The 26755-nt window shown below is 45.1% G+C and overlaps 1 protein-coding gene across 1 annotated transcript; it reads right to left on the reverse strand.

The window, feature by feature from the left end:
* Positions 1-242: 242 nt before the first annotated feature.
* On the reverse strand, positions 243-26552 carry LOC115385371 (NACHT, LRR and PYD domains-containing protein 12-like; the record flags this gene model as incomplete). Its single annotated transcript, XM_030087353.1, has 7 exons — positions 26543-26552; positions 24645-26499; positions 23517-23690; positions 23080-23262; positions 16890-17063; positions 13174-13347; positions 243-300 (listed from the first exon to the last, which is right to left on the reverse strand). Coding segments are annotated over exons 1-7 (2628 nt in total), but the record flags the coding sequence as incomplete, so codon positions are not given.
* Between the last annotated feature and the right edge of the window lie 203 nt (positions 26553-26755).

The following is a 26755-nucleotide window of genomic DNA, read 5'->3' on the forward strand; positions in this document are numbered from 1 at the left end:
CACATTTTTCAGCAGCTGCTGAGCTCAGTCCACTCTCTCACTGCAGGATCAGAGTCTCAGATCACAGCTGCTGACAAACATTTCTCCTTCTACAACAGGAACAGACAGTCAACTGACCTCAGAGTCTGCAGACCACAGAGTGGACTCTGCAGAAAACCACACAGATGCTCAACTCCTGAATCCTGCAGATGGTTGTAACTCAGTTCCAGATGTTTCAGATGCTCCTGGAGGGAGGGGTTGGACTTCAGAGCTGAGACCACAGAAGAACAGCTGATCTCTGTCAAGCCGCAGTTCTCCAACCTGAATACAGAGAGAAAGCAGCAGAATAAATGGCAAAGATTCATGGAGAAATAAGCAGCTCCACATTATTGTGTTTGATCAATGCTGTGATCATCCACACATATCAGTGAGGTCATTGTTTGGACCAAGAACACAGTGAAGCATTTATTTGATGGAGAAATCATACATAATAGGGTCATGAGTTGTTGGGGAGTCATTGGATCTCTTCATGTGACAGAAGACAAAGAACACAAAGAGATCGCCCATGGTGAGCATGCGGCCAGCTCAGTCTCTCAGAGAAAAAAGGCGGTGCCCATTTTCAACCCCCCCCCCCCCCCCCCAGAGCTTGTCCAACACAGGGCTGCAATACCACCATCCTGCCTCACGATGGTGCTCATGAGGCCTTCTCCAAACACGGCAGAGCACCTCAGAATGCGCACCATGATTGGCCAAGCTGGGGACAGGAGGCTGACGTCATCACGTTAACAGTGCTGCCGCTAAAAGCTGCAGCACAGCAGCAGAAGAAGAGAACAATCTGGATTTTTTCTCCAGAGATGCAGCTGCATTGCCTAAGTTTTGCTGGATGCAGCAGATAAGTTGAGTTAAAGTGGCGGCTTTAACTCTACCGAAATCACTGTGCTTCACCTGCAGGACCACACACAGAGAGTGACCGCTCGACAACAGCAACCCCATGAGGCTGGTGCCTGGACAGGCTTAGATAGAAGTGTGATAGTTTCCAAGTTTGTGTTTTATTGATTTAACTGAAACTGAAGTTTGTTCATTACAAGTGTGGTTTTGTTTACTTTCCAGCGCTGAACACACGTTCATGCGCACAGTGAGCGCGCTTTCTCCCCTCACCTCAGATCCACAGGGACACACAGGCAGCTGAATTGTCTGTGTGTGAGGAGTTGGCTGTGAATCACTGTTTCCTCTTTTACTAACTCTTGCACGAGGTTTTTATAAAAAGGAGGGCACAACTCGCTCGTGAGCGCGCATGTGCCTGACCGTGCCCCAAACATTCGCACACATATCAATCAATCAATCAATCAATCAATCAATCAATCAATCAATCAATCAATCAAACTTTATTTGTATAGCACTTTTTCATATTTATAAAAATAATGCAAAGTGCTGAACAGTAAAAACAGTAATAAAAACAAAATAATAGAAATTGCACCATCAGTTAGTATACACCACACAGACACAGACACACACACACACACACACACACACACACACACACACACACACACACACACACACACACACAAACAGACACACTCCCAATTTTTTGCGCACTGCAAAGCAGAGGAGACATGGCATGGCACTAAGCATCATGGGAAAACACTACCAGTGGGGCCGTTCACACCAGGAGAAGGCGAAGTAATATGGGAAGAAATATGAGATCAGAGGGGTAGCACAACAATGGGAAAATTTAACTTTTGCAATATAACTTGTGGGGTACCTCAGGGCTCGGTCCTTGGACCAATTCTCTTTCTCCTCTATGTGAATGATATTGTGTCTGCTTCAAATGTACTAAAATGTATTTTATTTGCAGATGATACCACATTGTTTTACATGGGAAAAAACATAAATGAGGTGTTACAAACAGTGGAAAATGAGTTTCAGAAAGTATTACACTGGTTTAATGCTAACAAACTATCTATAAACATTAACAAGACAAAATTTATGGTCTTTACTTGTAAAGATAAAGATATTGGTGCTGACTTTCTGTTCAAGGGTTAGAGATCGATCGAGTGCATGAAATCAAGTTTTTAGGTGTTTTAATTGATGAACATTTAACATGGAAATCACACATAGAACATGTTGAAACAAAATTATCCCAAACTATTGCTGTTACACAAGGTTAAAGAGTGTCTCAATAAGAATGCTTTGTTACTGTTGTATAATTTCCTAATTAATCCACATTTGACTTATTGTAATGAAGTGTGGGGAAATGCTTGTAAAACCTACATTGATCCAATTTGCATTTTACAGAAACGTGCTCTTGGTGTTGTAAATGGAAGTGGATACAGAGCTAAAAAAAAATCCAATTTTTATACAAATAGGAACATTAAAATTTAAAGAATTGGTTGAATTTAACCAGAGCTGTCAAGTAACAAAGTACAAATACTTTGTTACCTTACTTAAGTAGATATTTTGGTTATTTATATTTTACTGGAGTAATTATTTTTTGGATGACTTTTTACTTCTACTCCTTACATTTTCGTGTAATTATCTGTACTTTCTACTGCTTACGTTTTAAAAATGGTCTCGTTACTTAATTTGGGGTGACCATACGTCCTCTTTTACTCGGACATGTTCACTTTTTACGTCCGTCCGGGGCGTCCGGGCGGGTTTTTTTAAATTCAAGGAAATGTCCGGGGTTCACTGTTTCTCATAGCACATAAACGTAAATTGACCAGCGCTTTGCACACAATACTATGATACTTTGTTGTGCGACATTAATTACCGAGAGGCGTATTGTGAGCCGATGTGCGCCGCACGCTCACACACAGACGGAAAGGAGCAGACAGGGCTGTTCAGACAGCGGAGCACGGAAAATGCCTCAGCTTAGAGCACCTTCACAGATGAACTGCAAAAAAATCTCAACATGCCGAAATGAAAAATAGAATGTAGAAGAAAAGCAGGATGAAGAAAACAATTAAAGATTAAAAGTATATATCCTTACTGTTTGTTAAGTTAGTATTTTGGTGAGACTCTTCTATTCTTCTATCTTATTAAAGTTATTAAGAAATATATTGTTGAAGCTAGATTTTCTAACAGAAGAGTTCATATTTAGAACATTATTTAATATTTGTAAAGGAAGCCTATCTGAATTTGTGTTGAGAGCCCCCCCCTCCTTTTTTTTTTTTTTTTTGGAATTCAAAATATGGTCACCCTAACTTCACTTCAACTTGTTTTTATTCCGGCTTACCAGATTAATTCCACCCTCCGATCAGAATTAATTTAATTGTGGTTGGATGAGAAGTCTCAGCGTGGCACCATTCCTTTACCCCATTGGTTTTAAAGCGATGCAACGCGCATGCGCGTTACCCCTAAATTCCACATCCTCCGGTCTGCTCCGTCTGCGCTCAGCTCCGCTCCGGTCCGACCGCCGCAGCAAATACGTTGCTATTTTAATGACTGTAGCGGATTTCACAGCCTCCGTTCTGCTCCGCTCCGTTCCGCTCCGCTCCGCTCCGTCAGTCCAAAATAGAGCCGAGGTCTATTTTTCTCTCCGGTCCGGTCCGTCAGGTCTCCGTACGCATAAATTTCCACAATTCAGATGCACCAAACAGGAAAGAGAACTCCAACAACCTCCGGTTTTGTACAAAATAAAATCTTTTTGTCTTTATTAAAAACTTTAAACTGTTAAAAGCCGTTTTTTTTTTCGTCACATTAATTGTCGGATATATCACGAATAGACATACCATACTGATTAAAATATACCCTTTAAAAAGCGGGCAAACAAAAATTAAAACACACTTTCAAATTTTATTTGACAAACTTCTGTTTTGCCTGTAATCAAACTATAGTCGAACGTTTCTGAATGTTTACGCAGCTGCATATACGGCCCATTTGCAGGCTATTGTCCATAAATTTCGTGTTTTCTACAAAATACATAGCCTATTCAGGACCATGTATGCATTTTATTCTGAATGGCCCGAATGTCAACATCCTGTCACACGAAATTCAGCGTGTTGAAGCACAACAACCAGGATGAAGAGACGCTGATTTTGGAAGTGGAGAATCATAAAATTTTATATGACCCCAGTCATCCTTTCTACCCGGATGTACAGAGAAAGATGCCAGTGTGGCCCAGACTGCTCAGCTTCTGGAGGTCGATGCGAAATAGCGCATGCGCTGCTCTGCTTCTCCGGCCGGGCGGAATAGAGACGCAGCGGAGCAAAGCGCACGCTGTGGGTTTTGAACAAACGGAGCGGTCCGGAGCGCAGCGGAGCTGAGCGGAGCAGAAACGCACGCAGTGGAATTAAGCAGTTAGAATTTCCGTCACACACCTGCAAACCGGAGCAGAATGAAGAAGCGAAAATGTCCGTGGAGGTCAATGACTGAACTAAGTAATGTTATAATATTAAAACAATAAAAACAGTGAATAAGCATAATGTTAATATGTCAAATTCACAGTAACGAGACAAAACGAAGCAACCACCGCCTCAGACCCTCACATCCGGCAAGAAAAAACTCCAAAAACCCAGTGGGAAAAGAAGAAATCTTGGGGAGAACCACAGTATGGAGGGATCCCACTCCCAGGGACGGACAGCTTTGGCAACAGCTGGCATGAGACAATAAGAAGTAAAGCTTAGGACTATGTTGAGTACAGTCCGTTGGACGGTCCAGCACAAGAACCACGGATCCCAGAAGTAGAACCGAAGCCAGTCCGCGGGCAGGACCGACAGGAGTGTCCTCCCGGTCCGGCCGGAGCTTGTTCGTAGGCCCTCGTAATAATGGAGTCAGCAACTGAAACTCGAGAAGACTCCCCCTCGAAAGGGGGGACAACAGGTGAAAAGCAATGAACGGACTAAAGGGAAAACACAACCAAATAACATTCAGACATTAGAAGGTAGTGGGAAGAACCAGAGGATGGGGCTCAGTGCACCGTACTTCCCACAGCATTCTAGCTCCAAGGGCAGCTTTTAATAATGATGGTTTAGAGTCCCAAGCTGGCCTGATCATAGGCTGCATCGAAGGGAAACGTCTTTAGCCTAACCTTAAATGTGGAGACTGTCTGCCTCTTTGACACCACTTGGAAGCTGGTTCCATAAAAACGGTGCCTGATAGCTAAAGGCTCTTCCGCCTAATGTCCATTTAGAGACCCTAGGAGTCACCAGTAACCCTGCATTTTGAGAGCGAAGTGCTCTGATTGGTTGATAAGGCGTTAAAGCATCTTGGCGATAGGTCGGAGCCATCCCATTTAGGATTTTGTAAGTGAGGAGAAGGATTTTAAATCTAACTCTAAACTTGACAGGAAGCCAGTGAAGAGATTTTAGAACAGGAGTAATGTGTTCGCCTCTTCTAGTTCCGGTTAATAATCTGGCGGCCGCATTTTGAACCAACTGAAAGTTTTTTAATGCACTTTTTGGGCAGGCTGCGAGAAGGGAGTTGCAGTAGTCCAGTCTAGTAGAAACAAATGCATGGATGAGTTTTTCTGCATCGCTTTGAGGTAGAATGTTTCTTATTTTAGCTATGTTGCCCGAGTGGAAATATGCTGTTTTACAAGCCAGGTTGATGTGTGCTTTAAAGGAGATATCCTGATCAAATAAGACCCCAAGGTTCCTGACAGTAGAGGAGGAGGATACACTGACATTATCTAAGGTGATAATCTGTTCAGATAGACACACTCTCAGTTTATGGGGACCTAGTATAATGACCTCTGTTTTGCCAGGATTAAGACGGAGATAGTTCGTAGTCATCCAGGATTTAATTTCTCTGATACAGTCACTGAGTCTGTCTATTTGATTAGTCTGATCAGGTTTCATAGATAAATGCAATTGTGTGTCATCTGCATAACAATGAAAATTGATATGGTGACTTCTAATTATGTTCCCTACAGGAAGCATATATAACAGAAATAAAATTGGCCCGAGCACGGACCCTTGAGGAACCCCATAACTGACCTGGGAGCACGGTGAGGACTGTTGGTTAACGTGAACAAATTGGTACCTATTAGATAAATAGGATTTGAACCAGCAGAGGGCTTTTCCTCTGATGCCGACCTCACATTCTAACCACTGTGCTGTGATAAGCTCTATATCCCAACTGAAATTTCTCAAATTCTAACCTCTGCAGGAGAATATTGTGGTCAATTGCATCAAAAGCTGCACTGAGGTCTAAGAGAACCAGGATTGAGACCAGACCTGCGTCAGCCGCCAATAGCAAGTCATTAGTGACTTTAACTAATGCAGTCTCAGTGCTGTGATAAGCTCTATATCCCAACTGAAATTTCTCAAATAAACCATTGTCCTGTAGGTGGCGGCAAAGCTGTTTAACCACGACTTTTTCCAGAACTTTTGAAATAAAAGGCAGATTTGTCTGTAGTTGGCTAGAATATCAGGATCAAGATTAGGTTTTTTCAGCCGGGGATTTGATTACTACGAATTTAAATGACTGTGGCACATAGCCATTTTCTAGAGATGTATTTATTATAGTTATGATCGTATTTAAGATAACTGGAAGAATATCTTTGAAAAGATTAGTTGGAATTGGATCTAGGAGACAGGTCGAAGTTTTAGAAGACATTACAATCGAAGTAATCTCAGCCCCATCTACTGATGAGAAACTATCTAGTATTTCAGGTGGAGGCAGTGGCTGGATTCCCTGAGCTTGATCTGAGGAAAGCTCTTCACTGATTTTACCTCTGATGGTTATGATTTTATCATTAAAGAATTTAAGAAAGTCATGGCAGTTTAAAGATTCTGGGATTACTGGTTCCACTACAGTATGACTGTTTGTCAGTCTGGCTACAGTGTTGAACAGAAACCGAGGGTTATTTTTGTTTATTTCTATTAAACAAGAGTAATATAATGTCTTGGCTTTAAAAAGAGTTTGTTTATAGCTTAACAAGCTACATTTCCAAGCCTTCAGAGATTGTTCCGATTTAGATTTACGCCACAGTCTTTCTAATTGCCGAGTTTTTTGTTTGAGAACACGGGTTTCAGAATTAAACCATGGAGCAACCCGCCTGGGTCGATTGGTTTTCAGCTGCAACGGAGCCACTACGTCAAGGGCATATTTTAGTGAGTGCATAGCACTGTCAACAAACTGATCACTATGATCACCACTGGTCAGTAAGCTCATTTCTGTGAGTTCACAAGATAATGCAGCAAATGCAGGCTGGATCAATTCTTTGTACCGAGCCACAGATTTTTCAGATAATGTCCGTATCAGCTGAATTTTATCTTTTTGAGCAGAGTAGTCTTCAATCAAAACCTGAAAAGTAATCAAAAAATGGTCTGAGAGTATGGGATTCTGAGGGAGAACATTTAGGTCACTGACCTCTATCCCATATGTTAAAACCAGATCCAGGGTGTGCTTGTGACTATGAGTGGATTCATCAACATTTTGAGTGAAACCGATACTATCTGATGCTGCAATAAACGCATTACTCAAACTGTCACCAGAATCATCCACATGGATGTTAAAGTCACCTATTATAAGAATGTTGTTATGAGCCAATACTGTATTGCTTAAAAACTCTGAGAACTCAGTTAAAAAGTCAGAGTAAGGACCAGGAGGTCGATACACAACAACTAATATCACAGCTTTTTGATTCCTCCAATTTGAACAAGTAAGCCTTAGTATTAAGCTTTCAGAAGAGTTGAATTTAACATTAGTTTTGGGTTTAAGAAGAAGACTGGAGTGTGATATCACTGCCACACCTCCACCTCGACCTGTTGATCTAGCTGTTTGGAAATTAACATAGGTTGGAGGGGTACATTCATTGAGCCTCACATAGTCATCTTGCAGAATCCAAGTTTCTGTTAGAGCAAGGAGATCAATGTTATTGTCACCGATAAGGCAATTAACTAACAGAGATTTAGTGGAAATTGCTCTAATGTTTAGTAGACCACATTTTATGTATTTCCTACTGGAAAAGTTATTCTGTCTCATACAGGTGTTAAGCTTTTTACCCATTGACTTTTTTCTAATGCTTTGAGCACTATGGACAGACACAGTCTCTGTTTGCCGAGGTAAACTTCCATGCTTGACTTGTAAAAATCCGGGAGCAGGATTAGTGACAGGATCAACAAGATCAACAGAAGAGCATTCTACACGACTGCTCTGCACCCGGGGCTCATAGCTGGATTGTCAATTTAGGGTACCAAGCCGATCAGCCATATTGTGAGCTAAAAGGGCTGCACCATCCAAAGTTGGGTGGAGGCCGTCCCTGCGGATGAGCCCAGGCTTTCCCCAGAAGGTGCACCAGTTGTTTAGAAAAATAACTCCGTTTTCCTCACTCCATCTAGACAACCAGCGATTGAATGATGAAAGTTGGCTATACATTTCATCATTGACCAAATTGGGCGGGGGACCAGAGAATATTACGGCATCAGACATCGACTTAGCCAATTCACACACCGAGGCTACTTGTAATTTGAGCACCTTTGAGCGTGACTCCAGTGGCAGGGAGAGGAGAAGACACAGGGACCTGGGGCACAAGTGGAAAACGGAGACCCGGGGGCACCAGAGGGACCCTGAGACGGACCCTGAGGCCATGTTCACACCGAGTTGGGTCGAGCCAGGACCCCTTTTGGGAAGTGTGAATTTGTAAATCCGCCTCCTCATAAATAAGTGAATTATGTTCTCACCGTTGAAACAAAGGGGCGTCAAACCAGACAGAAGCAAGTCGGGTGCTGGAAGGAAACGTGATACTTGTTCCTAAATAAGTGATTTCAAAAATAAAATCTGTGTCGTGTTTTTGCCTTAATATTGTATTTTTCTACTTCTTATGGTAGAATACAGAACAAACAACGCGATGTAGTCATTATACGCATTAGAAGAATGAACGCTTTTGTACCTCGTCACTGCAGGAAAGTCAAATAACTCCAAAATTGCACAAAACAGCTCTCTGACAGGAGCGGTTTTCTGTTGCCAGATTGGGCAGGTTTCCGCCAAATCAAGCTTGTTTTTTGAACACGTCTGACGGGTTGATGAAATGATTATGTGTTCATGAAGTGTTTTTTTTAATTATACAAATACGGTTTTAAGGTGCATTTTCAACCGAGATGGTGGTTTGGGCTGCTTTCTATTGAGTTAAACGGGTTTATGGTGGGAGATCGACAGATCTGGTAACCTCCTCCAGTGGACTGCAGAGACACCACAGACAGTGCTGCAGTGATTCCGTTCTGTCGATGGAACGCGGCCAGAAGAACGGTTGTTCTGTTGTACATGATTTTTCTGCAGACCATACAAATCGCCAACTTTCAGAAGGAAGACAGGCTTTCGTCTCCGCCATGCTTGGAATAACAGTTCGTGTCGTGCGTTACGGATGCCTCACACGGACAAAAGTGTGGCAAACGAGGAAAGCTGGCTGGACCCAGGGAGCGACCATGTTCTCACCACATCCAGATCGAGACGGTGTCGACCTCGGACCTCCTCCTCGAAGCGGTCCCGGCTGGACCCAAAAGTGGGTTGATCCAGTGTGAAAAACAGGTTCACACTGTCACTCCCGGCTCCACCACATCATTTACGTCGAGTCAAATGCTTTGGCGTGAACAGAGCCTGAGATGGACCCAGAGGGACAGCGGACCGAAGAGGAAGAGAGGACGAGCGAGAGCTTCCCGGGCAGCGGCAGGAAGCGTTGTGGGAGCACAGGAGGGGGGGAGAGTGCGAACCCCCTCCTTCCAGCTAAATTTTCCCTTTATGGCTTTTGTTGGTGGTTGTAGGTCAGAGTCACAGCTTGCTATTTCGTGTGTGGTGCGCTGCAGTGTGTACTGACAGTGGCTCTGGCCCAACCAACCCATAGCCAAACGTAGTTGCTCGACGCTTGCCACAGCCCCCTTTTTAGTGACAGCCACCCTACCCTGCCCCCTCATGCAGGTCCCTTCTCTGTCTGCGTGTGAGAGGGAGAGACACGCCATAGAAGGAGGGTGTCCACCAGCCCCTATCCACTTGGCTGATGCCCACAGCAGGAGAGGAGCAGAGCACCAACGACCTTGAGCCGGATCCCACATTCACCGTATGTATTTATTAGGTCTGAGAGTGTTAGGTTTATTGTCGGTGCCCTTTTAGGACTTCTTTTTTTTAATCTATTTTTCAAAATTAATAAATCAAATTTTAGAGACATTTGCTCCCAGTGTTGCATGCTTTATTTGTTCAGAAGGACTCCTCATTGCGACCTAAGTAAATCGGGGCTCTCCGCCCTATGACACATACTGCCTTTTTACCCCTTGAATTCTCTGAGCCAGATTGCTTCTTGCGAGTGCATAATGCTGCAGAGTCTCCTGCTCTGGAAGCTTCATCTCATGCTCTGAGCAATGAGAGCACTTTCCCTGCCAGCCATGTCTTCTGATTGGAACGTCTCTTGATGGTTCTAACCTCGATTACATCTTCAGGACACTCATTGATGTAGCTATTAACAGAATCTCTGTACTCCTGTAGATTTTTCCTCTCATGTGTTGCGGCCTCTCTATCCCAGAGTGTGGCGTTTTAACAGTCCTGTTGTGTTGCAGCTGCTTCCTGTGGCCACATTCTGACCTCCCTGACCACCGGCTCATCCCACTTCACTCTGGGTCTGTGTTGGTATGAGTCTGACAATTATGTGATCTGAGTTACCAATATGGGGGAAAATCTCTGCTTCTGAAGAGACCAGAGAGTTGTTTCCTCTGTTCACAACATTTACGTGTTGGTAGAATTCAGGCAGCACATGAGAGACCCGCCTGGTGGAAGTCACCAGCTGCTATAAAGAGAAAATTCTTTGATTAATAGTTATATTTGATAATCATTAATTATTACCGATTGCCAAATTCATTAAGTTGAAGTCACAACATTATCGGTGTGACCCATGTGAGCCAGAAGACCATTAATGCTGTAAACCCCAACACGAGGTTCGACTATCGGTCGAATCCTCCTCTCCAGTACCCTGTAGTAGACTCTCCCAGAGAGGCTGAGGAGCGTGATCCCCCTATAGTTAGAGCACATCCTCCGGTCTGGCTTTTTAAAAAGGGGAACCACCACCTCAATCTGCCAATCCAGAGGCACTGTCCCCGACCACCAAGCGATGTTGCAGAGACATGTCAACCAAGACAGTCACTGTGCATCCAGAGAATTAAGGTACTCAGGGCAAATCTCGTGCAGCCCCGGTGTCTTGCCACCGAATAGCTTCCCAACCAATTCGCTGACTTCAGCTTGTGATGGACAAGTCCACCTCTGAGACCTCAGCCTCTGCTTCCTCCGCAGAAGACATGGCGACGAGGATTGATGTCAGCAGCTCCCCACCTCCACTGTAAACAGTGTTGGTGGAGACCTGCTTTCCCCTCCTGAGGTGCTGGATGGTTTGCCAGAATTTCTTCCTCTTCCATGGCTTCCCCAAACTCCTCCCAGACCCGAGGTTTTGCCTCTACAGCTGCTCGGACTGCAGTCGTTCCCAGCAGACCCTCACAATACGTTCGGGTCTGCCAAGTCGGTCCGGTTTCCTCCTCCGCCAGCGAATCCAACTCACCACCAGGTGGTGATCGGTCGACAGCTCTGCTCCTCTCTTCACCCGAGTGTCCAAAACATGAGGTCAGAGGTCAGATGACACAACAACAAAGTCGATCATCGACCTCCGACCGAGGGTGTCATGCCCCTGTGCTTGAACAAGGTGTTTGTTAAGGACAAACTGTGGCTAGCACAGAAGTCCAAACACAGAACACCACTCAGGTTCAAATCAGGGAGGCGTCCATCCCAGTCACACCCCTCCAGGTCTCACTGTCGCTTCCCATGTGGGCGTTGAAGTCCCCCAGTAGAACAATGCAGTCCTCAGTTGTAGTACTGTCCAACACCCCTTCCAGGGACTCCAAGAGGTCCGGATACTCTGCACTGCTGTTCGGCCCATTAGCCGAGACAACAGTGAGGCACCTATCCCCGACCTGAAGACGCAGAGATGCGACCCTCTTATTCACTGGGGAGAACTCCAACACATGGCGGCAGGGCTGTGGGGCTATTATCAAACCCACACCAGCCTGCTGCTTCTCACTGTGGGCAGCACCAGAGAAGTGGAGAGTCCCGCCCTTCTTGAGAGACTGGGTTCCATGGAACTTTGATTCAGAAATATATCTTTCAGTATTTTTTGGAGAGATGTGAGGACTATTCAAGTTGTATTTATTTATTCTTCCGGGGATATGAAGTGTTTGTGGTACTGTATCTTGGCAATATATATAATAAAACCACTATGGTTAAAGAACATTTTCAGAGTTATACAATCCATTCTTTGGAAATGTGCTCACTTCAGTCATTAAACAAAATCAGTTTAAAGCATGATCTGAGTCCAGAATAATTTTCAATGTACAAATGACCAAACAAAGCTGTTTTCCATCGACGATTACCAACATTTTGTTAAACAAAAAGAGGTACAAGTATATATAAATATATACCTGGACAGTGAAATAATTCTAAAGGTGAATTCAGCTGACTTTATGAGTGATTGTTGGAAAGCTGGCAGCTCTCTGTTCCATTTAATAAAGCACGGTCTCTTCAGTCGGCTCCACTTTGGCATTTAATGGGAGTGTCGAGGGGAAGCAGGAAAATCTGACCAATCACAGAAGACTTCTCGATCACCCAGCCGTAGAAAGTTCTGACAGGAGGACGGCGCGAGGCAGCCGAACTTTGTTTGGCCAGGAGGAGGTGCGAGAACAACCTCCTCCTGGCCGAACTTTGTTCTTGTTCTCATAGAGTATGAATAGGCCTTCAGCCTCTCCTGCTGTACTGCAGCATCTTAAAGAGAATCTTCTAGAAGAGTAACAGACACTCAACTGACCTTGGACTCTGCAGACCATAGAGTGGACTCTGCGGAAAACCCTGAAGCTGCTCAACTCCTGAATTCCGTCTCAGACCCAGAAATTTCTGGACAGAGGGTTTGGACTTAAGACTTGAGACCACAGAAGACCACTTGTTCCCTGATGAACTGGAGTCCTCTAACCTGAGTAAAGAGAGAAAGAAGAGAGATTAGAGGAAAGAGTTTGATGCTGAAGTGACTGAGAGCTGAAGAAGGTTCAGACTGGAAGAGTTTAGAAATGTAAAGTCCAAACAGCTGAAGCCTCCAGGAGGAGAAGAGCTCTCATCAACATGCTGCAGAGCTCAGTCCACTCTCTGTCCAAACAACATCTGGAATCCTCCTAAACTCCTCTCAGTCCTTTGACCCCAACAGATTCTAGCTTTAGACAGTGAACTGACCTCAGAGTCTCCAGGTTACAGTTTGGACTCTCCAGTCCAGAACACACAGTCTCCACTGATGAATCCTCCAGGTTGTTGTAACTCAGGCCCAGATGTTTCAGATGGGAGGGGTCAGACTTCAGAGCTGAGGAGGTCTCTTCACAGTGAGAGTCAGACAGTTCATATCCAGAAAGACTGCAATGAGACACAGAGAGGACAGGCTGCTATGAGAGAGGACACTTTGTTGGGCTGTTTGACATCAGAGCTTCAGATCTTCTTCTCTGGTTTGACTTTGGCTTCATGTCCACATGAAGGAGAGAACATGGAGTTCCACATGTGGACTTCATGTCCTGAGTTCAGGATGTTGAAGTGTAGCTGTGGAGTGGAGCTGGACGTCCAGACACTCCAACCTGCCCTGTTGTCTTTCTGCTCTTTGCTGCATGTTGTGTTTTCAGTTACTGAGCTTGTTGCTCAAAATCGTTCCTGACAAACGTCGTCATGCTGGGGGAGTTTTCAGCGGCGAAAACAACACTGAGTAAATTATTAGAAAAGCTCCAGATCAGCAACTCTTCATTCTTGACCCAGTTCAGGGGTCTGCTTTCATTTTAACACCCATTCAACACATTTTAACCAAGTGTCCAGTCAAGATGCTGCTGAGACCGAGAAGAATTATTTCATCTGATCATCACAGTCTAAAGACCATATAAACCTATCTAAAAACCTACTAAGTCTGAGGTGATGGACAACAGAGATCATGTGGACTCATTCTGAATCGGCTTTTACAAAGTTGCACTTGAGAATGGAAACAGGCCCTCTCAAGCTCTCTTTGTTACTGAGCACATGTGCTGAGCACATCCCTCTGATCCACCATCTTAACTGTAGTCTTCGGCTGGCCACCATTTTGATCTGTAGTTCCATCCGCCAGCCCTCCCTCTCACCTCACAAACCATCTCTCTCCCTCACACATGCACGCACACACACATGCACACATGCCCACGACTTGTACAGACATCTGGATAGAATTGTGTTTTTTGTTTGCTTTATTGTTAATAAATATAATTATTTGAATCATTTGTGTTGTTGATGTTTCACAATTATGAATGTAATGTGGATCTCCTCTGTCCAAGAACTCCAGAATCCTTCAGGTTTTACTGTTAAAATATGGGAATTGTTAATAATCTATTTATTAATCCAGATTGCAATTTAATAGTTTAACCAAGTTTATGAGACTGACTACGACGAATTGGCTATCTTTTCCTGGTAAATGTAAGTGATGCCCCAAGGTTATCTGATGAAAATTTGATCCAAAATTATTTGATTAATAGTTATATTTGATAATCATTAATTATTACCGATTGCCAAATTCATTAAGTTGAAGTCACAACATTATCGGTGTGACCCATGTGAGCCAGAAGACCATTAATGCTGTAAACCCCAACACGAGGTTCGACTATCGGTCGAATCCTCCTCTCCAGTACCCTGTAGTAGACTCTCCCAGAGAGGCTGAGGAGCGTGATCCCCCTATAGTTAGAGCACATCCTCCGGTCTGGCTTTTTAAAAAGGGGAACCACCACCTCAATCTGCCAATCCAGAGGCACTGTCCCCGACCACCAAGCGATGTTGCAGAGACATGTCAACCAAGACAGTCACTGTGCATCCAGAGAATTAAGGTACTCAGGGCAAATCTCGTGCAGCCCCGGTGTCTTGCCACCGAATAGCTTCCCAACCAATTCGCTGACTTCAGCTTGTGATGGACAAGTCCACCTCTGAGACCTCAGCCTCTGCTTCCTCCGCAGAAGACATGGCGACGAGGATTGAGGAGGTCCTCGAAGTATTACTTCCACGGTCCCCCATAATATCCCCAGTTGAGGTCAGCAGCTCCCCACCTCCACTGTAAACAGTGTTGGTGGAGACCTGCTTTCCCCTCTGGATGGTTTGCCAGAATTTCTTCCTCCTCCATGGCCTCCCCAAACTCCTCCAAGACCCGAGTTTTTGCCTCTACAGCTGCTCGGACTGCAGTTCGCTTGGCCTGCCGGCACCTTCAGCTGCTTCTGGAGTCCCATGAGCCAACAAGGCTCGACAGGACTCCTTTTTCAGCTTGACGGCAGCCCTTATTTCCGGTGTCCACCACCGGGTTCTGGGGTTGCCGCCACAGCAGGCGACGGAGACCTTACAATCACAGCTCCGAGCAGCTGCTTTGAAAATGGAGGGTGTCATGCCCCTGTGCTTGAACAAGGTGTTTGTTAAGGACAAACTGTGGCTAGCACAGAAGTCCAAACACAGAACACCACTCAGGTTCAAATCAGGGAGGCGTCCATCCCAGTCACGCCCCTCCAGGTCTCACTGTCGCTTCCCATGTGGGCGTTGAAGTCCCCCAGTAGAACAATGCAGTCCTCAGTTGAAGTACTGCCCAACACCCCTTCCAGGGACTCCAAGAGGTCCGGATACTCTGCACTGCTGTTCGGCCCATTAGCCGAGACAACAGTGAGGCACCTATCCCCGACCTGAAGACGCAGAGATGCGACCCTCTTATTCACTGGGGAGAACTCCAACACATGGCGGCAGGGCTGTGGGGCTATTATCAAACCCACACCAGCCTGCTGCTTCTCACTGTGGGCAGCACCAGAGAAGTGGAGAGTCCCGCCCTTCTTGAGAGACTGGGTTCCATGGAACTTTGATTCAGAAATATATCTTTCAGTATTTTTTGGAGAGATGTGAGGACTATTCAAGTTGTATTTATTTATTCTTCCGGGGATATGAAGTGTTTGTGGTACTGTATCTTGGCAATATATATAATAAAACCACTATGGTTAAAGAACATTTTCAGAGTTATACAATCCATTCTTTGGAAATGTGCTCACTTCAGTCATTAAACAAAATCAGTTTAAAGCATGATCTGAGTCCAGAATAATTTTCAATGTACAAATGACCAAACAAAGCTGTTTTCCATCGACGATTACCAACATTTTGTTAAACAAAAAGAGGTACAAGTATATATAAATATATACCTGGACAGTGAAATAATTCTAAAGGTGAATTCAGCTGACTTTATGAGTGATTGTTGGAAAGCTGGCAGCTCTCTGTTCCATTTAATAAAGCACGGTCTCTTCAGTCGGCTCCACTTTGGCATTTAATGGGAGTGTCGAGGGGAAGCAGGAAAATCTGACCAATCACAGAAGACTTCTCGATCACCCAGCCGTAGAAAGTTCTGACAGGAGGACGGCGCGAGGCAGCCGAACTTTGTTAGGCCTTCAGCCTCTCCTGCTGTACTGCAGCATCTTAAAGAGAATCTTCTAGAAGAGTAACAGACACTCAACTGACCTTGGACTCTGCAGACCATAGAGTGGACTCTGCGGAAAACCCTGAAGCTGCTCAACTCCTGAATTCCGTCTCGGACCCAGAAATTTCTGGACAGAGGGTTTGGACTTAAGACTTGAGACCACAGAAGACCGCTTGTTCCCTGATGAACTGGAGTCCTCTAACCTGAGTAAAGAGAGAAAGAAGAGAGATTAGAGGACAGAGTTTGATGCTGAAGTGACTGAGAGCTGAAGAAGGTTCAGACTGGAAGAGTTTAGAAATGTAAAGTCCAAACAGCTGAAGCCTCCAGGAGGAGAAGAGCTCTCATCAACATGCTGCAGAGCTCAGTCCACTCTCTGTCCAAACAACATCTAGAATCCTCCTAAACTCCTCTCAGTCCTTTGACCCCAGCAGATTCTAGCTTCAGACAGTGAACTGACCTCAGAGTCTCCAGGTTACAGTTTGGACTCTCCAGTCCAGAACACACAGTCTCCACTGATGAATCCTCCAGGTTGTTGTAACTCAGGCCCAGATGTTTCAGATGGGAGGGGTCAGACTTCAGAGCTGAGGAGATCACTTCACAGTGAGAGTCAGCGAGTTCACATCCAGAAAGACTGTAATGAGACACAGAGAGGACAGGCTGATATGAGAGAGGACACTTTGTTGGACTGTTTGACATCAGAGCTTCAGATCTTCTTCTCTGATTTGACTTTGGCTTCATGTCCACATGAAGGAGAGAACATGGAGTTCCACATGTGGAGTTCATTTCCTGAGTTCAGGATGTTGAAGTGAAGCTGTGGAGTGGAGCTGGATGTCCAGACACCCCGATCTGCCCTGTTGTTTTTCTGCTCTTTGCTGCATGTTGCGTTTTCAGTTACTGAGCTTGTTGCTCAAAATAGTTCTTGACAAACGTTGTCATGCTGGGAGATTTTTCAGCTGTGGAAACAACACTGAGTGAAATGTTTGAAAAAGCTCCAGATCAGCAACTCTTCATTCTTGACCCAGTTCAGGGTCTGCTTTCATTTCAACACCCATTCAACACATTTTAACCAAGTATTTAGACAACGTGCTGCTGAGCCCGAAAAGAATTATTTCATCTGATCTTTACAGTCTAAAGACCGTATAAACCTATCGAAACACCTATTCAGGTTGGAGAACTGCAGTCTGTCAGAGATCAGCTGTTCTACTGTGGCCTCAGCTCTGAAGTCCAACTCCTCCCTCCAGAAACCTTTTCACCATCTGGACCTGAGTTACAACCAGCTGCAGGATTTAGCAGTTGAGCAGCTGTGTGGTTTTCTGCAGAGTCCACTCTGGTCTGCAGCATCTGAGGTCAGACTGTTTAAAGGGATGTCCATAGATCATCTTATAGTTTCCGACCACCAAGCCCCTTTGTTGAAGCTGCCAACATTGTCCACCAATGAAGTGATGAACTCAGTTGCATGTCTGTATGTGAGACGAGTGACCGCATGTGTTGTACAGAATGTGCACTGCATGCCAGGTGGTGGGTGTGGCCAAACCACCATAGGATGCAGCAGCACTGCTGGTGAAGGCGCACCTCTGGCTGACATCACTCCGTTGAGTGTTTTCCATGTTGGTGAAGCTTGCTGAAGGTTGCGAGCGACTGAAGTGCTTGCTGTCTCTCTCTTGCTATTACTGTTAATTCACGAAGCAATCAAAAAATCGGGGTTATTTCCGCCCCCGGGGTTACTTTCGCCCCGATTGACCAGCGATCTCTCGTGAATTACATCTCTTCTCCGCCGTTAGCGCCACCGGCGTGCTAACTATCTTAGCGTGCTAACTAGCTTGGTCCGCCGGGACTGCTATGGCGTCCTCCCCTCTGTCTTCTTTTCTTTCCTGCTCAGTGTGCCGTATATTGATTCAGAACCCTGCCTCCCTTTACGAAAGGGCTATTTGCGTAAAGTGCAGTGTATTGACAGCGCTGGAGGCCAGGGTAACCGAGTTAGAGGAGCGGCTGCGCAGATGTGAAGGGCAGGGCAGCGCCAGCTACAGCGAGGTAGCGGCAGGGCTCGCAGCCCGCTCCTGCAGTGAGAGGAGTGTTAGCAAGCCTAGCCCCGCAGCATGTCCCGAGCAGCCGGGGCAAGACCAGGACCGGTTTGTGACCGTCCGGAGGAAGGCTAGTGCTAAGCACCGCCACGTAGCACTCCAAGAACCGCTTCACGTCTGCAATAGGTTCTCTCCCCTCAGCGACGACACACCGGCTGAACTGGACACGCTGGTGATTGGCAGCTCTATAGTTAGAGACGTGAAGCTGCCAGCGGTGAAGATTAGGTGTTACCCGGGGGCCAGAGTGGGGGACATCGAAGGGAACCTTAGGCTTTTAAAACAGGAAGGTAGGAGATTCCGTCGAGTCGTGATTCACGCAGGCGGTAATGATGCCCGGCGGAGACAATCAGAGGTACTCAAATTACAAGTAGCCTCGGTGTGTGAATTGGCTAAGTCGATGTCTGATGCTGTAATATTCTCTGGTCCCCTGCCCAATTTGGTCAATGATGAAATGTATAGCCGACTTTCATCATTCAATTGCTGGTTGTCCAGATGGAGTGAGGAAAACGGAGTTATTTTTCTAAAAAACGGGTGCACCTTCTGGGGAAAGCCTGGGCTCATCCGCAGGGACAGCATCCACCCAACTTTGGATGGTGCAGCCCTTTTAGCTCATAATATGGCTGATCGGCTTCGTACCCTAAATTGACAATCCAGCTATGAGCCCTGGGCGCAGAGCAGTCGTGTAGAACGCTCCTCTGTTGATCTTGTTGATCCTACCACTAATCCTGCTCCCGGATTTTTACAAGTCAAGCATGGAGGTCTACCTAGGCTAACAGAGACTGAGTCTGTCCATAGTGCTCAAAGCATTAAAAAAAAGTCAATGGGTATAAAGCTTAACACCTGTACGAGACAGAATAATTTTTCCAGTAGGAAATACATAAAATGTGGTCTACTAAACATTAGACCAATATCCACTAAATCTCTGTTAGTTAATTGCCTTATCGGTGACAATAACATTGATCTCCTTGCTCTAACAGAAACTTGGATTCTGCAAGATGACTATGTGAGGCTCAATGAATGTACCCCTCCAACCTATGTTAATTTCCAAACAGCTAGATCAACAGGTCGAGGTGGAGGTGTGGCAGTGATATCGCACTCCAGTCTTCTTCTTATTAAACACAAAACTAATGTTAAATTCAACTCTTTTGAAAGCTTAATACTAACGCTTACTTGTCCAAATTGGAAGAATCAAAAAGCTGTGCTATTAATTATTGTGTATCGACCTCCTGGTCCTTACTATGACTTTTTAACTGATTTCTCAGAGTTTTTAAGCAATATAGTATTGGCTCATAACAAGATCCTTATAATAGGTGACTTTAACATCCATGTGGATGATTCTGGTGACAGTTTGAGTAATGTGTTTATTGCAGTATTAGATAGTATCGGTTTCACTCAAAATGTTGATGAATCCACTCATAGTCACAAGCACACCCTGGATCTGGTCTTAACATATGGGATAGAGGTCAGTGACCTAAATGTTCTCCCTCAGAACCCCATAATCTCAGACCATTTCTTAATTACTTTTCAGGTTTTGATTGAAGACTACTCTGCTCAAAAAGATACAATTCAGCTGATACGGACATTATCTGAAAAATCTGTGGCTCGGTACAAAGAATTGATCCAGCCTGCATTTGCTGCATTATCTTGTGAACTCACAGAAATGAGCTTACTGACCAGTGGTGATAATAGTGATCAGTTTGTTGACAGTGCTATGCACTCACTAAAATCTGCCCTTGACGTAGTGGCTCCGTTGCAGCTGAAAACCAATCGACCCAGGCGCGTTGTTCCATGGTTTAATTCTGAAACCCGTGTTCTCAAACAAAAAACTTGGCAATTAGAAAGACTGTGGCGTAAATCTAAATCGGAACAATCTCTGAAGGCTTGGAAATGTAGCTTGTTAAGCTATAAACAAACTCTTTTTAAAGCCAAGACATTACATTACTCTTGTTTAATAGAAATAAACAAAAATAACCCTCGGTTTCTGTTCAACACTGTAGCCAGACTGACAAACAGCCATACTGTCGTGGAACCAGTAATCCGAGAATCTTTAAACTGCCATGACTTTCTTAAATTCTTTAATGATAAAATAATAACCATCAGAGGTAAAATCAGTGAAGAGCTTTCCTCAGATCAAGCTCAGGGAATCCAGCCACCGCCGCCACCTGAAATACCTGAAATACTAGATAGTTTCTCACCAGTAAATGGGGCTGAGATTACTTCGATTGTAATGTCTTCCAAAACTTCGACCTGTCTCCGAGATCCAATTCCAACTAAGCTTTTCAAAGATATTCTTCCAGTTGTCTTAAATACGATCATAACTATAATAAATACGTCTCCAGAAAATGGCTATGTGCCACAGTCATTTAAATTCGTAGTAATCAAACCCCTGCTGAAAAAAACCTAATCTTGATCCTGATATTCTAGCCAACTACAGACCGATATCAAATCTGCCTTTTATTTCAAAAGTTCTGGAAAAAGTCGTGGTTAAACAGCTTTGCCGCCACCTACAGGACAATAGTTTATTTGAGAAATTTCAGTTGGGATATAGAGCTTATCACAGCACAGTGGTTAGAATGTGAGGTTGGCATCAGAGGAAAAGCCCTCTGCTGGTTCAAATCCTATTTATCTAATAGGTACCAATTTGTTCACGTTAACCAACAGTCCTCACCGTGCTCCCAGGTCAGTTATGGGGTTCCTCAAGGGTCCGTGCTCGGGCCAATTTTATTTCTGTTGTATATGCTTCCTTTAGGGAACATAATTAGAAGTCACGATATCAATTTTCATTGTTATGCAGATGACACACAATTGTATTTATCTATGAAACCTGATCAAATTAATCAAATAGACAGACTCAGTGACTGTATCAGAGAAACTAAATCCTGGATGATTACGAACTATCTCGGTCTTAATCCTGGCAAAACAGAGGTCATTATACTAGGCCCCCATAAACTGAGAGAGTGTCTATCTGAACAGATTATCACCTTAGATAACGTCAGTGTATCCTCCTCCTCTACTGTCAGGAACCTCGGGGTCTTATTTGATCAGGATATCTCCTTTAAAGCACACATCAACCTGGCTTGTAAAACAGCATATTTCCACTTGCGCAACATAGCTAAAATAAGAAACATTCTACCGAGAAGTGATGCAGAAAAACTCATCCATGCATTTGTTTCTACTAGACTGGACTACTGCAACTCCCTTCTCGCAGCCTGCCCAAAAAGTGCATTAAAAAACTTTCAGTTGGTTCAAAATGCGGCCGCCAGATTATTAACTGGAACTAGAAGACGTGGACACATTACTCCCGTTCTAAAATCTCTTCACTGGCTTCCTGTCAAGTTTAGAGTTAGATTCAAAATCCTTCTCCTGACTTACAAAATCCTAAATGGGATGGCTCTGACCTATCTCCAAGATGCTTTAACGCCTTATCAACCAATCAGAGCATTTCGCTCTCAAAATGCAGGGTTACTGGTGACTCCGAGAGTCTCTAAATGGACACTCGGTGGAAGAGCCTTTAGCTATCAGGCACCGTTTTTATGGAACCAGCTTCCAAGTGGTGTCAAAGAGGCAGACACAGTCTCCACATTTAAAGTTAGGCTCAAGACGTTTCTCTTCGATGCAACCTATGATCAGGTCAGCTAGGGACTCTAAACTAAACTACAGTAAACTAAACTAAACTAAACTAAACTAAACTAAACTAAACTAAACTAAACTAAACTAAACCAAACTAAATGAAACTAAACTATACTAACTAAATACTAGTTTAATTACTAAACTATCCACAAAGCTGCCCAGGAGCGAGAATGCTGTGGGAAGTACGGTGCACTGAGCCCTATCCTCTAATGTCTGAATGTTATTCCCTTTAGTCCGTTCATTGCTTTTCACCTGCTGTCCCCCCCTTCGAGGGGGAGTTTTCTCCAGTTTCAGTTGCTGACTCCATTATTACAAGGGCCTCCGAACAAGCTCCGTCCGGACCGGGAGGACACTCCTGTCGGTGCTGTGCCCGCGGTCTGGCTTCGATTCTACTTCTGGGATCCGTAGTTCTTGTGCTGGACCGTCCAACGGACTGTACTCAACATAGTCCTAGGCTTTGCTTTTTATTGTCTCATGCCAGCTGTTGCCAAAGCTGTCCGTCCCTGGGAGTGGGATCCCTCCATACTGTGGTTCTCCCCAAGATTTCTTCTTTTCCCCTTTTTGGAGTTTTTTCTTGCCGGATGTGAGGGTCTAAGGTGGTGGTTGCTTCGTTTTGTCTCGTTACTGTGAATTTGATATATTAACATTATGCTTATTCACTGTTTTTATTTTTACCAACCAATGTAACATCTTGAAGCTCTCTGAGGCAACTGTTGTTGTGATGCTTGGCTATACAAAAATAAAATAAAAAATTGGTAGCTTTTGACAGACTGCTCTGAAAACAGGCAGAAATGTCCTGCCACAGTCACAGGACTAAAGCACAGAGAAGAAGCTCCGTTTCTCCTGGAGATCCTTAGTGTGGATCACTCTCACATCAGCCTGATGTCTGACCTTTCGTGTCAACACTACTTTACTGAAACAAATATGGAGTCCTACCTCAGAAACTCCAGACGACAGAGTGGACTCTGCAGAAAACCACACAGCTGCTCAACTGCTGAATTCAGATGATGGTTCCTGCTCAGGTCCAGATGTTCCAGATGTTTCTGGAGGGAGGGGTTGGACTTCAGAGTTGAGGCCACAGAAGAACAGCTGATCTTTGACATCCTGCAGCCTTTCAACCTGAATAAAGACAGAAAGAAGTGAGATTAGAGGACAGAGTTTGATGCTGAAGTGACTGAGAGCTGAAGAAGGTTCAGACTGGAAGAGTTTAGAAATGTAAAGTCCAAACAGCTGAAGCCTCCAGGAGGAGAAGAGCTCTCATCAACATGCTGCAGAGCTCAGTCCACTCTCTGTCCAAATTACATCTGGAACCCTCCTAAACTCCTCTCAGTCCTTTGACTCCAGCAGATTCTAGCTTCAGACAGTGAACTGACCTCAGAGTCTCCAGGTTACAGTTTGGACTCTCCAGTCCAGAACACACAGTCTTCACTGATGAATCCTCCAGGATGTTGTAACTCAGGTCCAGATGTTTCAGATGGGAGGGGTCAGACTTCAGAGCTGAGGAGATCACTTCACAGTGAGAGTCAGAGAGTTGACATCCAGAAAGACTGTAATGAGACACAGAGGGGACAGGCTGATATGAGAGAGGACACTTTGTTGGACTGTTTGACATCAGAGCTTCAGATCTTCTTCTCTGGTTTGACTTTGGCTTCATGTCCACATGAAGGAGAGAACATGGAGTTCCACATGTGGAGTTCATGTCCTGAGTTCAGGATGTTGAAGTGAAGCTGTGGAGTGGAGCTGGACGTCCAGACATCCCAACCTGCCCTGTTGTCTTTCTGCTCTTTGCTGCATGTTGTGTTTTCAGTTTCTGAGCTTGTTGCTCAAAATAGTTCCTGACAAACGTCGTCATGCTGGGAGATTTTTCAGCTGTGAAAACAACACTGAGTGAAATGTTTGAAAAAGCTCCAGATCAGCAACTCTTCATTCTTGACCCAGTTCAGGGTCTGCTTTCATTTTAACATCAATGCAACACATTTTAACAAAGTATTTAGACAAGATGCTGCTGAGCCCGAAAAGAATTATTTCATCAGGTATTTACAGTCTAAAGAAGACCAAAAGTGTACCTGTTCTTTCTTTTTTTTTTTGATTGGACCAATTTGATCTTCCATTGTTACGGCGGCTGTTTGAATGAATTGCAGGAGTCCAACTGGAAGCACTGCAGTCTAATTTAAATATTACAGAAAATAACTAATGAAATCTGAGGCAGACTTTGAATGAAGACTGACAGTCGGTGTTTGAACCAACACTGAAAACTGTTTCTCCATTTGTTATAGTCCTGTTATAGTTGAAACGGACAAAAAATTGGTAAAAATATTAATGAAAGGAATAACAGAGCTGTTTAAAGCTGCATCATAATCATGTAATAATTTGAGGCAGCTAATGGGTCGAGCCCACTGATGGGTTCTTCATGACAGATCATTGAGGATCATCTCCACAGAGGAACTACAGGAACTACTTTCTACCAACATCACTGAGATCATGAGGACATGTGGACTCACTCAGCCTTCCTGCAGTTCTTCACAGCTGGGATCAGTCTCCACCGTCCCTTCCGCGATGTCTTGTACTTCTTCAGGTCCAACTCCTCCAGGACCTGGTCTGACACCTGCAGCATGTAGGCCAGAGCTGAGCAGTGGATCTCAGAGAGTTCCTTCCCTGATCTGTTCTCTGACTTGAGGAACTCTTGGATCTCCTGATGGACTGAGAGGTCTTTCATCTCCATCAGACAGTGGAAGATGTTGATGCTTCTCTCAGGAGACACTTCCTCACTGTTGATCTTCTTCAGGTTCTTGATGACTCTCTGGATGGGTTTTGAACTGATCTCTGTCCGACCCAGAAGACCTTCTAGGAGTCTCCGGTTGGATTTCAGAGAAAGACCATGAAGGAAGCGGACAAACAGATCCAGGTGGCCGTTCTGACTTCTGAGGGATTTCTGCAGGACGACCTTCAGGAAGTCGTCTAGAGATGGGAAAGCATCGTGGCTTCTGGATGACTTTGACCTTTTGTCAGTAAAAGTCCGTGGTCTTGATTCCATGTGTTCCCAGTCCTCTCCGAGGAAGGTCTTCAGTATCTTAGTCTTCCTGTTGGTGAAACAGTGGAACATGGAGACTGCAGCCAGAAACTCTTGAACACTCAGATGGACGAAGCTGTAGACAGCTTTCTGGAAGATCACAGACTCTCTTTTGAAGATCTGAGTACAGATTCCAGAGTGGAGCGAGGCCTCAGTCACATCCAGACCACACTGCTCCAGGTCTTCTTGGTAGAACAGGATGTTTCCTGTGTCCAGATGTTCCAAGGCCATCCTGCCCAGCTTCAGAAGAAGCTCCCTGTCAGCCTCTGTCAGCTCCTGTGGACCCGTCTCAGGTCCTTCATGGTACTTGAGCTTCTTCCTGTGAGTCTGAACCAGCACAAAGTGGGAGTACATGTCAGTCAGGGTCTGGGGCAGCTCTCCTCTCTGCTCGCTGCTCAACATGTGCTCCAGAACTGTAGCAGTGATCCAGCAGAAGACTGGGATTCCACACATGATGTGGAGGCTCCTGGAGGTCTGGATGTGGGAGATGATCCTGCTGCTCAGCTCCTCATCACTCAGCCTCCTCCTGAAGTACTCCTCCTTCTGGGCGTCAGTGAAGCCTCGCACTTCTGTCAGTCTGTCCACACATGTTGGAGGGATCTGATGGGCCGCCGCCGGTCGGGAAGTGATCCAGACCCGAGCCGAGGGCAGCAGATCCCCCCGGATGAGGTTAGTGAGCAGCTCGCCGACTGAAGACTGCTGGGAGACGTCCAGCAGCCGCCGGCTGCTGCTGAAGTCCAGAGACAGTCTGCTTTCATCCAGACCGTCAAAGATGAAGAGCAGCTTGCAGACAGCCAGCTCCTCTGCCGTCAGCTTCTGGAGCGTGGGATAGAAAGCACGAAGCAGCGAGAGGAGACTGAACAGCTGCTTTCTGATCAGGTTCAGCTCCCTGAAGGAGAGCACCACCAGCACCCCCACATCCTGGTTCTCCAGGCCCTCGGCCCAGTCCAGACTGAACTTGTGCACCGAGAAGGTTTTTCCGCTGCCGGCCACGCCGCTGGTCAGAACCACTCGGATGTGTCTGTGCTGCTGGGCCGAGGCTTTGAAGATGTCCTGAACCCTGATGGCAGTGTGATGGAGGCTCTCCTTCCTGGAAGCTGTCTCCAGATGATTCAGCTCAGGTTCCCTCTGAAGCTCCTCACTGTGTTCCTCTGTGATGTGGAGCTCAGTGTAGATCCTGTTGAGGAGGCTTCCTCCTCCTGCTTCATCACTTCCTTCAGTCACATGTTTAAATCTCCTCCTCAATCTCTTCTTATGTTTTTCCAAAAGCTGCTGCAGACCCACACCTGCTCACAGACAACAATAAAATTCATTCTTAAGACAAACAACAAGCTTTCATGTTTCTACAACACAACAACAAGTCCAGTGAAGACAAACAAGTCCCTCAGCAGACACATGTCCACTCTTACTTGGTGCAGCTCTGCTTCTGGATCTTTCTGGCTGCTCCTCACAGACATCACTCCTCCTCTTCTCTCTGTGGACACCGAACAAGATTTACTCTGAGCAACACAACAAACAGCAACGACACAAAGATCTTCAACT

This window comes from Salarias fasciatus, unplaced genomic scaffold (genome assembly GCF_902148845.1).
Source record: "Salarias fasciatus unplaced genomic scaffold, fSalaFa1.1, whole genome shotgun sequence".
Taxonomy (NCBI): Eukaryota; Metazoa; Chordata; class Actinopteri; order Blenniiformes; family Blenniidae; genus Salarias; species Salarias fasciatus.